The sequence below is a fragment of the Diabrotica undecimpunctata genome, chromosome 9, assembly GCF_040954645.1.
Source record: "Diabrotica undecimpunctata isolate CICGRU chromosome 9, icDiaUnde3, whole genome shotgun sequence".
NCBI lineage: Eukaryota > Metazoa > Arthropoda > Insecta > Coleoptera > Chrysomelidae > Diabrotica > Diabrotica undecimpunctata.
Genome location: NC_092811.1, coordinates 33,048,708 through 33,066,368, shown reverse-complemented (window position 1 = coordinate 33,066,368; position 17,661 = coordinate 33,048,708). Strand labels below are relative to the sequence as shown.

The following is a 17,661-nucleotide window of genomic DNA, read 5'->3' as shown; positions in this document are numbered from 1 at the left end:
AAATAAACGTGGTGTTATTTATAACATAATATCCCAAGCTGTTTTGTAATTATCTATAGTTTAAATTACTGACAGAAACTAATAAAATTATATTTTTAGAAACATTTGGAGGAAATATGGGTCTTGCCCTTACTCAAACCTTAGGTCTGACGGGAATGTTCCAATGGGGTATGCGACAATGGTCTGAACTCGAAAACCAAATGACGTCAGTAGAAAGAGTTCAAGAGTACGCTGACTTAAAACACGAAGAAGATAATCATACTGTAGAACCAGCTGCAACATGGCCAGATCAAGGAAAAATAGAATTTAAAAATATGTCTCTTCAGTATTCGCCCGACGATCCTCCAGTACTTAAGAATCTCAGTTTTGTTATCAAACCGTCGGAAAAAGTAGGTATAGTGGGAAGAACAGGTGCAGGAAAGTCTTCATTGATCCAAGCTGTTTTTCGGTTGACTCATATCGATGGTAGCATACTTATTGATGATATCGATACAAAATCTGTGGCTTTAAAGAAGCTCAGATCGAAAATTTCTATTATTCCTCAAGAACCAGTCTTATTCTCAGGAACATTGAGAAATAATTTGGATCCTTTTGATGAGTACAAAGATGAGGTAAGCAAAATTAAATATTTTATAATAGTCAGTTCTTATATCATTTTTATCATAAACAGCTATCTAATTCATCATCGGATGTAAGCTTGTATTCGGTGTGTCCATTTATTTCTGTTTATTATTCTTTGCATCCATTACTGACCAGCCATTCGCTTGAGTCCATCTAGTTTAAAATCTGCTTCTCCTCCTCTTATTTGCTCTTACAAGGAAGGCATACAACAATTCGCTTTGTCCAACGGTTGTCGTTCATTCTTTTTATGTATCCTGCCTAGTTCCATTTTAAAACGGCAATCTTTTGGATTTCATCTGTTACTTTTGATGTCTTCTCTGATGATTCCATAGCTCTCTCAGTTACTTGAAGTATGTTTAGTTCCATATCTTATGACAGGCAATATGTACTGATCTAAAGTTTTTGCATTTAAATTAATATTTAGTAAGTTTGAGACTGTTTGTAATTTTTAAAATACTGCCCTTGCAATAGAACAAAGATCTTCTATTAAAACAGACTTTAAGTTAAGCTCAAGACTCAAAAATAGAAAGTCACCAGGACCAGATGGAATAACCAAGGAGGTTCTAAAACACGGAGGAGAAAATATAACCCTAAAGATGACAAAACTTATACAAAAACTACGTTTACAACGTAAAAAGATGTTGACAGCATAATATTACCAATGTTCAAGAAAGGAAATAAAGAATACCCCAACAATTATAGAGGTATAAATTTGAAGCGAAAACATAAGAAGAGCATGTAATATAGAAGACATAAATGGATGGGTGACAAAACGGAAACAGGAGTGGAACGAACACATTAGTAGAATGGCAGAGGCTAGGATAGTACGAATCTTCTTCAGTCTCTATCCTGAGCAACATATTTCCAATTTGTTCCGGCTATTCTTTTAATGTCATCAACCCATCTCATCTGTTGTTTTCCTCTTGGTCGTTTGCTTTCGTAAGGTCTCCAATGTTGTATTGTAGTATTCCAACATTCCGTCTTTTTGTCTAGCAGTGTGGCCCGCGAAGCTCCATATAAGTTTGGCAATTTTTGTTGCTATGTCCTCGACTTTTGTTTTGGATCTTACCCAGTCGTTCCTCTTTTTATCTGACAGTCATATACCTAACATTGCTCTTTCCATTGTTCTTTCTGTTGTGGCTAGTTTATTTATGTTTGCCTTGGTTAGGGTCCAGGTTTGACATCCATATGTCATAATTAGAAGGATGCATTGGTTGAACACTTTGCTCCTCAAGTATTGGGGTATTTTGCGGTTCTTAAGTATCCAACTAAGTTTTCCAAATCCTGCCCCTGCTAGTCTTGCTCTTCTAGTAATTTTCGCACTTTGGTTCTCTTTGTCAAGTCTCAGGATTTGGCCTAAGTAGATATATTCCTGGATTTGTTCTATATCACTTCCATTTATAGTCTGGGGTCATCTGTGTTTGTCATTAGTTTGTGATAGTACGAATAGCACGAGATAAGTCATCAAATGGACGAAGAAGTATTGGCAGATCAAGAAAAAGATGGTGCGATAATTTAAACAATTTAGGAGGCTAATATTGAAGAAGAAAGAGGCTTTAAAGGCTATATACAAGAAGGAAGAAGAAGGAGTTAGGCTTCAATTTCAACAGTTTGATTTTTTATCCTCAGTATGTATGCGACTGAACATTTTCTATATGTATTACTATTGTTTAGAGTTGTATTCTCAGTCATATCTAGAGATTCGTTTGATAGATATTTAATTTTTGCTAGATTTATTTTTAATTCCGTTTCTTGTGTTTTATTTTTAATTCTGTTGTGTTTTGGTCTAATAGCGTTTATCGCTGTCTTTTGCTACTAAATCAACATTACCGGCAAATCTCAGATGGTTCAGGTTCGGAACTATGCTTTCCCGTTTGTTTTTCGTTATTCCATATAATGAACAAAATGACTTCAAACAAATTGGGATATCTTGTCCGTTAACACGAACGAGATAAGCAAAACTAGCAGTATAAAAACGAGCAGTATTTCTATCTGTGCGTGATCTCCTTTGCCTTACAGAAAGCACTGTGAGTAATTCAGCAAGATACGCATTTTGTTCGTTATAAGAAGAAAGTCCGTTGAATGACTGAAGGATTTTCTTTCTTTGTTCTTCACTTACCACATCGAAGCACTTATATCGTGAACAGTGACAAGATTCCCCAGCCTCATGAGTTGATAACTTTAGTTTTTTACTCACTTCACTTATTTGCCCGGTTTTCTCCCTTTTTGTTGGCAGCAGCGTTGAAACTTCTTCATTCTCTAAGTGAGAACTCGACATAGTTCGTTTTAATGTTAGTCACTACAAACGGTCAAAAGAACAAACACACGGTTCAAATGGTGTGGTTAACACGACCGGAGGCAGTGATCTGTATTTGTCAGCGGTAACTCACTACCACTACTCTCCCCTTTCCCTTTCCAGATTCGATACTTTGATCGCATATTGCCGCGTGTGAAAGAAAAGAAATAACCGTTTAAAAAAGGGAACTTTTTCTACCTGGCTGTTTATATTTTTACAAGAAACAAGACAGGTCTTTCTATTATGTTACGATATATCAATGCATAAATGTCTTGTTGAACATTTGATCATTCAGAAAAATAATGATATTCGATATTCACAAATGCTTGTTCTTCCAAAAAAACTTTCTATTATTAAAACGCGCATTGTTTAATAATAATTTTTAAATTAATCCAACAATATTGTAGCGTGATTAAATAAAACGAGCGGTTCGAATTTATGTAAACATATTTATTTATAACTTTACAGTTCGGTAGTATCTTAACAACTAACTCTACTTCTAACATTGTTACCTATATATACTACAGTTACGAGGTTCGAGAATATTCTGGCGTTGTCCCACCTCTAATTCGCCTACGTGACCGGTTATTCTCTCTCGCACTCGATACACGGAGAAGCTTCTGGAAGGGTATTAGAGATGCAATGCAACCGTTACCTGGGCCATGCCGAGAGCATGTTTGTAACACTGTTCCCCTCTTAAATCTGATCGTCCCGATCAGCAACTCTATATGTAGGCACAGGATGGCGGAATCTACAGGACTCCCCAGCTCTGCATGAACCCTTTAGAAAGAAATAACAGTCTACTGACTTTGAAGGATACGATCTCATCGGGTTAATGCAACACACAGTAATTCGTACGCCGGTTTCTCGGAAGATTACTTCAAGCATGCTTCTGACAATCTTCCAATCCAGATTATCTAGTGCATGGCCTATCTTGAGTAAGGCCAAATTCTTGATGTCGTAATTGCACACAATTTTCTTCAAATTAGTTAGAGCACGCCATATATCCTCGTAGCTTGCCCTGTCTGTATACGACTTCCTGGTCACCATATACAGCAAAGATCGAGAACCATCTTCTAATCTCAGTACTCTTCCAACTTTAGGCTGCTGGTTTTTTAACTCGTCCAAACGACCGAATTTCTTATAAAATACGGATGAGATTCCTTTAGTCCTCTCAAGATCTTGGGCAACACAGTGGGCTAGAGAGACGTTATGCGGAACACTAAAAAGATCCTGTTGAACTTCTGTGGTCACGCCGAATCTAGCACTCTTTCTCTCTGCGTAATTTGACATAAATTCATTAAAGCTTGGTCGCCGGTCATCTTTGATCTCATGTTGAAGGGTACGTGCTTCTTCTGTTTTATTTGAACCAGCATATGGTGCAAGTCGATTTATGTGAACTACTTTTGGTTTACCTTTCGGCAACTTCTTAATTCGGTATATTACGTCATTTATTTTCTTTTTAATTTCATACGGACCTTCCCATTGTCTTTGCAGTTTGGGAGACAAGCCTCGACGACGTTGTGGATTATAAAGCCAAACAAGATCACCTACTTCATAGCTTTCACTCTTGCATCGAGAATCATATTTATTTCCATCATTCGTCTCTGGAAGTGGACCTGCAATGTCGATTGCTACTCTTTCCATAGGACTACCAACATTGTACTGTTTCATGGGTGCCCTCTTTTTACCAACTGGACCATTACTGGTTGCACACAGTTCACATTTCCGGCACCATCTTCTTACATCATCTTTACAGTTCACCCAATAGAACCGTTCTCGAACCTTTTGCAGAGTCTTCGTAATACCAAAGTGTCCACCTGATGAACCGTCATGCAACTGACGTAATACTTCTGACACTTTACTTTTAGGTACAATCAACTGAAGCTTAGTTTCTGTACCATCATCGTTCTCAAAGGTTCTATACAGAAGATCATCTTTCAGCACTAGGCAATTCCATTGGCTCCAGTAACACTTGACTTCTGGACTACATGCACTAATGTCTTGCCAAGAAGGTCTTCCACTTCGACGCATCCAATCCAATACTCTTTTTATACATGGATCATCTGCTTGAGCGTCTTGTAGCTGTTGAGGCTGCCATTGATCATTAATGACGGCGGTTCGTCTCACGGGGCAAAGTCGTTCTTCTAATTCAAGACAATGATTACGTTTTGCACTGTATGCCCGTCTTGACTGAGCATCATCATTTGAATGACTCTTTCCAGTCCTGTGTTCCATTTGTTCTAGCTTTCTGACTGTTGTATTATTTTCTTGCAATTTACGGCGAATGTGTCCTACGTCGCCATCATTCGAACATCTGGTTTCGTGTCTCTTCGGCATCATGTTGCGAACTACTTTCCGTACGATTTCCTCCAGACGTTTCTCGTTTTGTTCGTCGCTCTCTTTAGAGGTTCGTACTCGATAGCTCCGTGAAACTTGACTAGCTGTTTCATGTTCCAAGGCAATAGCGAGCGCTTCATCTAAAACTTTCGGTCTTGCTAGTCGTAAAGCTTTCTGTAGTTCACTGTCTCTTAACCCATTGACGAAGGCATCTACAGCAATTTCTTCCAAAATGTTGTCCGGTGCCTCTGGATATGCCAACAATGCTATACGAGCAATATCTGCTTCAAATTCTTGCAAACTCTCACTTGCTCGTTGGATTCTACTTCTTATTTGTACTTTGTACACTGGTTGTAGATGGGCATCTCCGTAACGTTTATCTAGTCGAGTGAACAAGGTCCGGTAACATTTTTCTTGACCCTTAGGAATTGATCTTAGGATATCCGCAGCATCACCTCGTAAAGCGGCAGTCAAGGAAACAGCTTTTTCTTGTTCTGTCCAATGATTGGCTGTCGCAATAGCTTCAAATTGTCTGAGGTATATGGACCAAGAGGACTTTCCATCAAATGGTGGCAATTTGAATCTCATATGATTTGTCATTTCGTCTCTCGGTGATTCTTCTTTCACTACCGGATCTAAGGCTACTGTATTAACTGGTGGTAGCACTTTCGTGTTAGTTATCATGGTCTCTAATTTTTTGATCTTCTCTTCTACTTCTCCTATCTTGTCGTTTACATTTTTCTGTATCTTATCGAATTTTCTCGAGACTTCTTCAAATTTGTTATTGTTTTGAATACATATTTCTTCAATTATTTGTGAAGTCTCGTCGAATCTTCTAAATACATTTTCGAATGTTTCATCGAATCTTTTGGGAACATTCTCTAATTTATTATCATCTCTTTCAGAAGATTCTTCTATCATTTGAGAGACGTTTTCAAATTTCTTATCATTTTTTCTGAAACTCTCTTCGATCTTCATTAAAACTGCTTCTTCTGCTGACTGAAAATGGAATGTCTCTGGGTCATCTCCATTCTTGTTAAGAACATTCTTCAGTCGTTCTTGGAGGATCTTCTTGGACCCGCTGCAATCTTCATCGCGTTCTTCTAGCTGCTCACGCAACTGTTTTACTGAGAGTTGTACTAGCAGCATCTTTGGTCAGGCACACGTACTTTTTTAAAATGTTCAAAAGTCTTTTTCAAAAGTCACTGCTGAATTTATTTTTAAATAAATCAATTATCCTCACACCGTGACACCACTGTAGCGTGATTAAATAAAACGAGCGGTTCGAATTTATGTAAACATATTTATTTATAACTTTACAGTTCGGTAGTATCTTAACAACTAACTCTACTTCTAACATTGTTACCTATATATACTACAGTTACGAGGTTCGAGAATATTCTGGCGTTGTCCCACCTCTAATTCGCCTACGTGACCGGTTATTCTCTCTCGCACTCGATACACGGAGAAGCTTCTGGAAGGGTATTAGAGATGCAATGCAACCGTTACCTGGGCCATGCCGAGAGCATGTTTGTAACAATATCTACCGTGAATCTTGTGACATATCTGGTTCTTTCACGCACCACCTTAAATGTACCAAAAGTTTGAAGCTATTTTTATTTTGAACGAATGATTAGATTTTGATGTTTTTTTCATATTATAGGTCTATTCCTAGTAAATCAATGTATTAATGTTTTCTGAAAAATATCAACGTTTTACCCGTATACGGAGTGTAAAAATAAAGTTGTGTTTTTTCATCGTTTTTTACAACACCCTGTGGAATTTATTAGAAATAAACGCTACATCTTATTATTATTTTGAGATAAATTTGTTCTTTCTTAAGATTTTCGTGAAAAAATTATTTCGATATCTCTATTATCAAAGATTATACAGAACTTTAAATGTAACAAGTTTTTATCAACATTTAAAGCAAAGAAAACATTACTTACATAAACTTTATTGACATTTAATACAAATAAAGCCTAAGAAAATATAACCTAAATATTTTTTAACAATTGCCCTTTCCCAAAAACACTTTTAGTTACACATAACGAGTATTTTCACCCCTACATTTAATTACATCTTCACAGCGGCGAGGCATACTTAAAATCAAGCAGCGTATTTGGTCTTGATCAATTGCATCCCAAACTTCTCTCACAATAACTTCTATGTCGTCAAGAGAGACAAGAGACACAAATTCTCATAAAAAAAATTATTTCCTATGTAAGGAGCAAATGGAACTACATGGTTAGACAAAATGTCTAATATACCTTTCACCTGTTAAGAAATATCTTCGTAAAGCAACAAGGTCCGTTTGCGCTGTAAGAGATATTCGTCCCCAAACCATTACAGATCCACCATTGAATAAAGTAATAGGTCGTATATTACACTGTGCATAGCGTTCTCTTGGCCGTCGATTAACTCTCACACTGAGCTATATAAGCAATACCACGATTCATCAGTGAACAACACGTACTTCTAGTCATCAACATTTCAGTCAAGGTGCTCTCTGGCAAATTGTAATATACTTCTACAATGATTTACCTTTAAAGTTCTGACTGGTATCCTTATTTGCAGATCTTGTTCAGCGAAACTGCTTTATATAGTGTTTCTACTAATTTGAATATTATGAACATTTGTCACTTGTATTTGTGAATGTCTCATTGTGAGAAAACGTTCTCTTATAGCACGAAGCCTGATAAACTGATCTTGTCGTGGTGTTGTAAGTTTTTCTCTTCCTGATCCACGCCGTTTCGTATGGTCGTTTGTTTGTCGAAAACGTTGAATAACTCGTGATATTGTAATATGAAATACCCCTAACCTCATGCCTATTTCACGATAACTTAAGCCTACATCAGCTAAAGTAATTGCCTGAACACATTTATCTTGGCTCAGATTTCTTGAAATTGGATGTTGAATTTTTACAATTCAATAAAGTCACGTTAAGGCGGGTACACATATGCGAGCAGAACTGTTCGCGAACCGTTTGTGAATGCTATATTCGTTAATTTATACGACGGGACGAACCGCTTGCGAGGTGTTCGTTCGTTGCTCGTCAGGAACCACAGCCTGTCGGTTTTTGGGACAAACACAAAGAATGTTCGCAGAACTATACATTGTGTCTATAAACTGTTTCTGCTAAGTGTGCGATGAGATCATTCGGTTAAACAAAATTGCTGAACGAGCGCGGCTTATTCAAAAGTAACGAGAGAAATTATTAACAGATAATGTAAACAAAATACCGAAATGTTTAGAATAACGAAGTAAATTAATTCTCAGTTTGTTATTAGATACTTAGGGTATTGGATAGCCTGAACATAAACATATTTTCAACAAACTCTTCGCGAACAGCTCACGAGCAGTTCGCAAACAGTTTGGCTCGCATATGTGTACCCACCTTTACACTTTGAACGTACTTTTATTATTTGATAATAAAGATATCGATGATTTTTTTACGAAAATGTTGAAAAAAAAATGAAACTTTTTTAAAATATTAACCCTTTAATCGGCAAGATAGAAATAGCAGATTTTAAGTTTCAGGAATTTTGGTTTTAGTGTAATTTGGGTATGGGAAAAATGAATCTAAGGTCAGTTTGGCGATATTGGGTGTGTGTGGGGTTGTCAGGTCAATAAATGGTAGACCGTCTACAGACGGTCTTGTCGTTCAGAAGGAAAATTTATGAAACCACCATAATTTATTAGTTGCACGAAATTAATATTTATATTGAAAAAAAATTACAAGTAAATAAACAAAAAGGTATCAGACTTTGGTGTGATACTATGTGAAGCAATTTTTACCTTTCCTATTGGAGGAATAAAGGTTGCACTTGGTGAAAAAGGAATGAGTGTCAGACTTTATACACAGTTTGCACGACTTTTACGATTGCCATTTAGGCCAATGATTTAATCCGCCGTATCTTACACTATCCACCTGAAAAACAGCTCGTCTACCGGCGGAAAAACTACTAGACGGCTGTGGAACGGACGATGGTCGTCCAACAGGACGTTTTTCAGTAGTAGCACACAGCTCTTTAGCAATTTTCCATCGAAATTGTTGCGTCGTTATGTCTTTGTCTTTCACCTTCATCGGAGACATTCCGATTTTTCTCGACATTTACGCATCGATAAAGACCGAAGACATTGGTAATCGCCATTTCCAGTAGATGGTAAAAAATTCTGGTGGCCATGTCCATTGTTTTGATACTAATTCCATTTTGACCCATATATGAATCCATGAGGTCTACACCTCCCATGTGGGAGTTATATTCTCAAATGATTTGTACAACCTCGTTTACATGTAAGTACACTGAACGTTGACGCCACAGAATATTCTTCCATTCCTGTGAAACCTTTGCAATATTTTTTAACGCTGAAAGAAAAAATAATCAGTAGATCTCATTTTTTTTTATTCATAATATGTACAGACCTCTTCAAGTGAAGCCACCTACTGATGGTACTACTCTCGGGCCGGAAACTTCCAAAGTCGGTAATGTAGATGCAGGTGTTGCTATTGATGTTGTTGCTATTACTGTCATATCTACTGTTGTTGCTACCATGGTTGTGTCTTCTGATGTCGATGCTACTGTTTCTGCTGCTGTAGTTGGTGGAGATTCATCTCTAATTACAATAGCCGCTAAGTTTGTACTATTGAAGTAGCATCGATCGAACTGAGTGAAGTACTACTGATATTCAGTGATAAGTTTGCAGCCTGTACAAATTTAGTGGTTGAATCTAAGTTTTGCATGCATTCAGTTATCATCTCATCATCCTAAGGTGTTATTTCATCACACTTGTAATTCGGATCACTGTCTACATCATCAACATATTAACCATCCGTAAACGATTCCATAATGTCTGTTACTTCTTCTTCACTCAGAGTAGAGACATAGAATCCTTTTCCTACCGCCCACGCTCTCCTACATCCTTCTACACCATGTTTACCCTTCATTTTCTACATAATAAAACGATAACCACAGGTTTAGTAGGTAAAATAAAAACAAAAATATGCATGCTAATAAGAAATGAGCAGAAACGTCGAGCAACTAAGCGACAAGACCGTCTGCAGACGGCCTTCATTAAATGCGCGATATTTCAAATCCACTGTTTATTTCCTCAACACACAGTAGTAAATCAATAAGTATACCTAATAACTACTAACCACAAAAATTTTCATGTTTATTTCTCAACTAGAAAGTACTTTTTTAAAATTCATTGTTGTTACCCGTAACACAAATAATTTTAGCGTCTCAATCATACGAATGTCTCGACACAAATGCTAGCTACTGTAAATCAACTAAAGCTAGAGTGTTCAAACTGGTACCGTTTCTTTCGTATTTTCAGTACCTACAAACGGTTTTGTCGTTCAGCTCGATTACACACGTTATTAAAAAATACTTAGGTTAGAGTAAAGACCGTCTGTAGACGGTCTTGCCGATTAAAGGGTTAAGAAGATGTAGCATTTGTTTTACGTAAATTCCACAGAGTGTTGCAAAATAAGATGAAAAATCAAATTTATTTTTACACCCCGTATCTAGGTGAAATGTTGACACATCCCAGAAAACAATAATACCGTAATTACTTAGAAATAGGTCTGCAATGAGCAAAAAAATTTATTGAAATCAAATCAAGGATACACAAGAAAAATAGCTTAATAATTATGGTAGAGTTGAGGTCGGGCGTTAATTTTGGAGTGTAAAAAATCACGCAATGCTTTGAACATACTTTTCTTTTTTGATAATAAACGTATGTTAATGATTTTTTTTACCAAAATGTGAAGAAAGAATGAAGCGATCTTAAAATATTCATAACATGTAGCGTTTGTTTCTAATACATTCCACTGGGTGTTGCAAAATTAGATGAAAAAACACAACTTTATTTTTATACCCTGTATATAAGTAAAACCTTGACATTTCTTAAAAAACATTAATATAGTCATTAAATAGAAATATACCTACAATGTGAAAAATAAATCATGGAAATCCAATTAAGGGTTCAAAAGAAATATAGTTTTAAAATCATGGTCCATTTTAGGTGGTGCGTTAATTTTGGAGAGTAGTATGTAAATATATATATTAAACCTAGAGCTAAGAATAATACTATTATAAAAATTAATATTAAACTCACCAGTCTTCCGGGTTGAACAGCGTCGATATCGATTGGGCCGAGCTTTCGACATCCTCTCTGATGTCTTCTTCAGGGCTTCCGAGGTCTCAGTCTCCCGAGCCCCCAGATACTACTACACTCACTAGTCACTACATTACTACTACACTCGGTGAGTGTAGTAGTGTCTGGGGGCTCGGGAGACTGAGACCTCGGAAGCCCTGAAGAAGACCTCAGAGTGGATGTCGAAAGCTCGGCCCAATGGATATTGACGCGGTTCAACCCGGAAGACTGGTGAGTTTAATATTAATTTTTATAATAGTATTAATCTTAGCTCTAGTTTTAATTGTACTAACCGCGGAAATCTTTAGAAATATATATATATATATATATATATATATATATATATATATATATATATATATATATATATATATATATATATATATATATATTGCAACTAATTTACCATTAAAAACTCATTTTAGACTCTAACCACATTTTACCTTTGTAGGTGTTATGGAACGCTTTAGAACAAGTAGAACTCAAGAGTGCAGTTGACGACTTACCAGCCGGTTTAGATAGCAAAATGGCAGAAGGTGGCTCCAATTTCAGTGTTGGTCAAAGGCAGTTAGTCTGCTTAGCGAGAGCTGTAATCAGAAATAACAAAATATTAGTATTAGATGAAGCCACAGCGAACGTCGATCCGTATACTGACGGTTTGATTCAAACAACAATAAGGAAAAATTTCGACAAGTGCACAGTATTAACCATAGCTCATAGATTAAACACAATTATGGATTCAGACAAAGTTCTAGTCATGGATGCTGGAAAAGCTGTCGAATTCGATCATCCACATACACTTTTACAAAATCAAAATGGTATCTTCTATTCGTTGGTTATGCAGACAGGAAAAGCTACAGCTAGAACTTTAATGGCAATTGCAGAAGAAAACAAAAGAATGAAAGACGATAAGGAATGATTTTGTATAAATTTGTGGTTGTTTTTGCCAAGCAGAATGATTTTTTACCCCCATGTTTCAATATTTATAATATTGAGTCGATGGAATTTTCGAAAGATTTTTTTAGAGGTTACAAATGTTACTGAGTATTTCAGTTTTATTATTTATTTAAAATTATTGAGGAAAATAAAAAATGTTAATTTTTATTTCGCATTTTATTTTTTCTACAAATAACACTGAGTTTTTTTCTAACATATTATAAATAGGAGTACTTCTTCTTAATACAAGCATATATTCGAGTTAGCATATATTCGAGTACAGCTGTAAACAATTTCGGAGAGATAGTATCACCCTGTCTAATTCCCCGTTCTATCCGGTACTTTTTGGTGTCTTTATGAAATCGGACGGAAGCTGAACTTATTTTGTAGATATGCTTCATCAAGGTAATTATATTGGTAGTCAATGCGATAGTTTGCCCATAATCGAAGTTATGATGATCTTTAGTATAAAATATGCTTTAATTTTGAATGACAATTTCCTTCTGTAGACGTGTACTATAATTTCAATGATTTTTTAGATAAGCTTGTCTCTATTTTCAATATATTTTCTTTATTTACGATTAAGCCAAGACATCACAAACCCTGGACTACCATAGGCATCCGCATATCAACTGAGAATATGCGTTTACTACTATACACCAAGAAATTTATTACCAACGTCTCTGTCACTGAATATATTACCAAGTACAGAGAAACCTATCTAAAACTTATCAACAAGCTAAAAAAGCGATTAATCAAAATTGTCTGGGAAGCTCCGAAATTGTTACAAATAGAACTTGCTCCATAATAAACGATCTTCGAAATAAAACTAACACAGCTCAAACATTCTTTCTTATAAACCCTGAAAATCTAAATAAATAATTCGTTAATGTACAATACAATATGAACTATTTTGCTACAAGAAGATCCTATTTTTATTCTCCCCCATTTAAAAAAGATCTCGAATTCATTCTCTATAAGACTAGTTGATAAATCTGAATTAATCCAAATATTTAATAGTATCAAAGCAAATCTTCCTGTAGTACTGATGGACTATCCACAAAAATTATCTTTAATCCTCTAAAATATGTGTTGGAAGTCCAGGCATCACTAACTAATGATTCCTTTGAAACAGGTACATTTCCAGAGTGTCCAAAGACAGTAATTATTATTCCTTTTCATAAGGGTGGTAAAAAATCTAATGCCTGCAGCTATAGACCTATTGTCTTACTATCGGTACTATTCCAAATTATTAAGAAACTTACAAAAGCCCGACTTATGTCCTTTGTCATTCAAAACAATATTTTATCACAAAATGTCCTTTCTCGATGAAAACAACCTTTTATCACAAAATCGGCTATTTAATTATATTATATATTAGTGTTTTAATTGTTTATTTAAAATAAACATATCAGATATTATATTTTTAGCTCTCTTAAAAATGAAAAACAATAAATCACCTGGAGAAGATGAGATAGTCATAAAAAAAATCAAAGAAGGAGAAACGTTAATAAATGTCTTGAAAACAATGTTCAAAGCTGTTTGATAAGAAGCGTAACCCCCTCCCAATGGCATAATGCAATAATAACCATAATGCACAAAAAGATGACATTTTAGACCCAAAGAACTACAGACCTATTAGTTTGCTCTCCCATACCTACAAACTATTTATAAAGATAATAACAAAACAACGTGTAAACAAACTGGAGAGTTACTAACATTGCGAACCGGCTGGGTTCCGCTCCAGATACGAAAGAAAATGATCGTCTATGTTATTAAAACGCTAATAGAAAAGTGTACAAAATAAAACAAGCTTATCATTCTTATAGTTGTAGACTATAAAAAGACGTTTGATCCTTTAGATCTTCATAAACTGCTTCGAGCATTAGCTGACTACCGTATTGAGTACCGATATATTGCCTTGATTAAGAGTATCTACAAAACTGGTACAGCTTGTGCAAGACTTCATGAAGATATCAAAAAGATTCGAATAGAAGGTGTAGCAGTAGACAGGCATGAAATTGTTTACAGCAGTATTCGAATGTATGTATGTTCAAGTGAATGAAACAGGAGGATAATATGGAAATTAATATAAATGGAGAGGATCTGAACCATCTAAGATTTGCCGATGACATCGTTTTAATAACTGATGTTGATAAAGCTACAAAAATGCTGTAAGCGCTCTATGAAGCATCTTACACAATTGGTCTTAAAATTCTTAAACACCTCAAAGACAAAATTTATGACCAGCCTTGAACTCTTTAAGAAGTTCCTTATTTAATGTCTAGCTTTCCACACCATATGGGAAACATATCATAATACCTAACCATTCTAATTCTTAGAGTCATAGAAAGATGACTTTGGTGCGTTATACTAATCATAGATATTTTATGATAGAGACCTCTAGTCTCTAGTCTTTAGAGGTCTCTCAATGTTTATAATTAATTAAGTTCACTTTTTATCTAATAAATGTACCAGTGAAGCTATATTTTCTAAGCAACATGAGGTTTACAAAGCACTAAACAATATTCTTTACACTGCCACCGTTTTTGTGACTATACCAAAGCATTTGATTGTATTAATCACGACATTTTGATAAAAAACTAAATTTCTACGTAAAATTAGGCAATAGAAAAAAACTAGTTAGAGCAAATGCTACTCTAGTCACAAAAGCACTGTATGCGGAGTACCACAAGGTTTAATATTGAATCTTCCTCCTTTCCTTATCTTTATAAATGACATTACTAATTTAAAATCGATGGAAAATTTTTCCTTTTGATAATGATACCAGTATCACCTGGAACAACTCTAATATTGCAATTCTTTATGCAACTATAACTTCTGATCTACTTAAAATAAAACCAGGTCCGAGGTTAAACAGTCAGATCAGTATCATTGATTCTGTAAAATTTCTTGGTATTTTTATAGACAGCAACCTTAAATGGTTCCTTTATATCGATTTGTTACGTAAGAAACTGGCCTTAGTCTGCTAGACATATTATTTTTCCTTATTTGAGTATTATCTTCAATATGGTCCCTATTTAAGGTTCTAGTACAGTATGCTCAATCTGGGAGAGAGAGAGTATGCTCAATCTCTAAAAAGGGAGTTTTTAGAAACTGTTGGCTGAATTCGTAAACACCTACATGTATTTCCAGTAAGACCTAATCATGACTACTTCACCAGAAATTTAATCTTTGGTGTTTATTTACCGATCCTGTCCACTGAGTGTAAAAAAATCTATATTATATTGGGCAAAAATGTTTTTCCGTAAAATGACAAAAGCCTATCTATATGAAAGACCATAATAATCAGTAGAAGAGTTTCTTAATGAATTAGTTAATAAATTATACTACCTGTACAAGTAACTAAAGTATTTTTATCTATATTTGGGTATCACATGCAGCAACTTCACCTTATCAGTAAGGTTTTGCATTTGCAATGGATTGCTTATCTTATTATCTTTTATTTTATGATATTGACGACTTATTTAATTTCAGTATATTTAAAATATTATTTTTATTTTCTGATGATTTGTAAGTTTTGTCCATAAAATTGTACAATTGTCTGTGACAATAAAGCATATTTCTATTCTATTTTATTCTATGTAGTTTACGAATATGAGAATAATAGGTTTGTTGTATTCTATACACTTTCTCAATAGCTTAAAGCCCCAATACTCTGGGGTATTGCAATTTAGGAATAAGAATTTACAAGAAGGAGAATTGGGAGTAAAGTTATTGAATGTACTAATAAAGAACGGCATAGCTCAGAGGAATCAATTTAAAGGGCTAGAGAGACAAAAAATATCAAGGGAGAATTCGGGCTAGCTTAGGATTAGCTTTGGCATAAAAGACCAATATATGGGATAATAAAATTATATAAGCTAGCCAGCAATATACAAAGTTGCCTAAGGTAATGAATGTGGGCGTTACTCAAGACTGGCTTGAGAATTTAGAAATGAGAAAAAAATCAAGAAACGGGTAGGTATACCTTATATAATAACCTGAAATTACTTAAAAAACCACTATTTACCTTGTATTGCTATAACATACTAGAGAGTAGAAACTGAAATAAAAAGCTAACTACTAATGACAACTATATTTATAAATTTGGTTAAACAGTTTAAATAATTTACTTACATATAAAGGAAAATCTGAAATAACAGTAGTGGTGGGGGTGTAAAGGTAACAGAGGCCCTAATAGCCACAAACAAATAAAAATACCACCACTACTGTGCCAAGTAACAAGAGTATTAGTAAAAACAATAGTCTAAAGTCCGGTAGAAAAACGAAATACCTTAACACTAAAGGTTAGTATTAGAATACAAAGTAAACTTAGACTAGATAAGGTCTTAAAGGTAAGAAAATAACAACTATGGTTACAATAAATGAATTACTTTACCTAAAAGACGCAAAGGGGTAAGGTACTCACCGATAGGACTAATATGTGTCCAAATAGCAACTAAATACCACTTAATATAATTAAGATATTTATATAAAATATGTAATAAAGTGAGTCTGGTCAGACACTCTTTATAAAAACCTATTTAAAAAAAAACCGCAATAAATTTTCCCCTCCCTTATTTAACAACCTATATTACCTTTAATTACCCCTTCCCTATTTATAAAAAAACTAGTAAGTTGACTTGATTATATGCATGTAAGCAGTTTACACTGCTTGTAAATCAAAACAAGTATCAGGTATTTATATAAATTAAAAATTAGCAAAAGCTATTTAAAAAAAACCGCAATAAATTTTCCCCTCCCTTATTTAACAACCTATATTAACTTTAATTACGCCTTTCCTATTTATAAAAAAAACTAGTAAGTTGACTTGATTATATGCATGTAAGCAGTTTACACTGATTGTAAATCAAAACAAGTATCAGGTATTTATATGAATTAAAAATTAGCAAAAGCTTATCTGTTCTAACAGCTGGTTCCACAGAAAACAGGTCCACATAAGGTTGACCCTCTTGGCGCTACAAAAACCAACGATGATGAAAGGTTGATTGGAATAAGCCAAGCTGATTTCTCCAAATAAGTGAATGGGTATATGTAAATATACTCTGGATAGGTGGCTGGTGACGAATCTGGGACAAATGCGTAGCGCTTTAGAACTTCAGAGTGATTGTTATTATGGCGTGGTTTGATATATAATTTACTATTATTTAAGTTTCTTGCTTAATTTAAGTTGCTTTAATATTTAATGATGGTATAACTAAAATTTCGACACATGTAAAAGACGCACACTTCTCAAATTGGTCCCAAATCCGCCACCAGAGATATGAAAGCTGCTACGCACT

General features: G+C 34.8%; 1 protein-coding gene across 3 annotated transcripts in view; it reads left to right on the top strand.

Moving 5' to 3' along the window:
* Positions 1 to 12,523, top strand: part of LOC140449789 (probable multidrug resistance-associated protein lethal(2)03659) — an 81,842-nt gene extending 69,319 nt beyond the window's left edge. For all 3 annotated transcript variants that reach the window (XM_072543142.1, XM_072543139.1, XM_072543140.1), the window contains 2 exons: positions 100 to 611; positions 11,871 to 12,523. In XM_072543142.1, coding sequence (XP_072399243.1) covers positions 100 to 611; positions 11,871 to 12,338 — 980 coding nt within the window. In that variant the 3' untranslated portion in view covers positions 12,339 to 12,523. The remainder of the gene's footprint in view (positions 1 to 99; positions 612 to 11,870) is intronic.
* Positions 12,524 to 17,661: the final 5,138 nt, after the last annotated feature.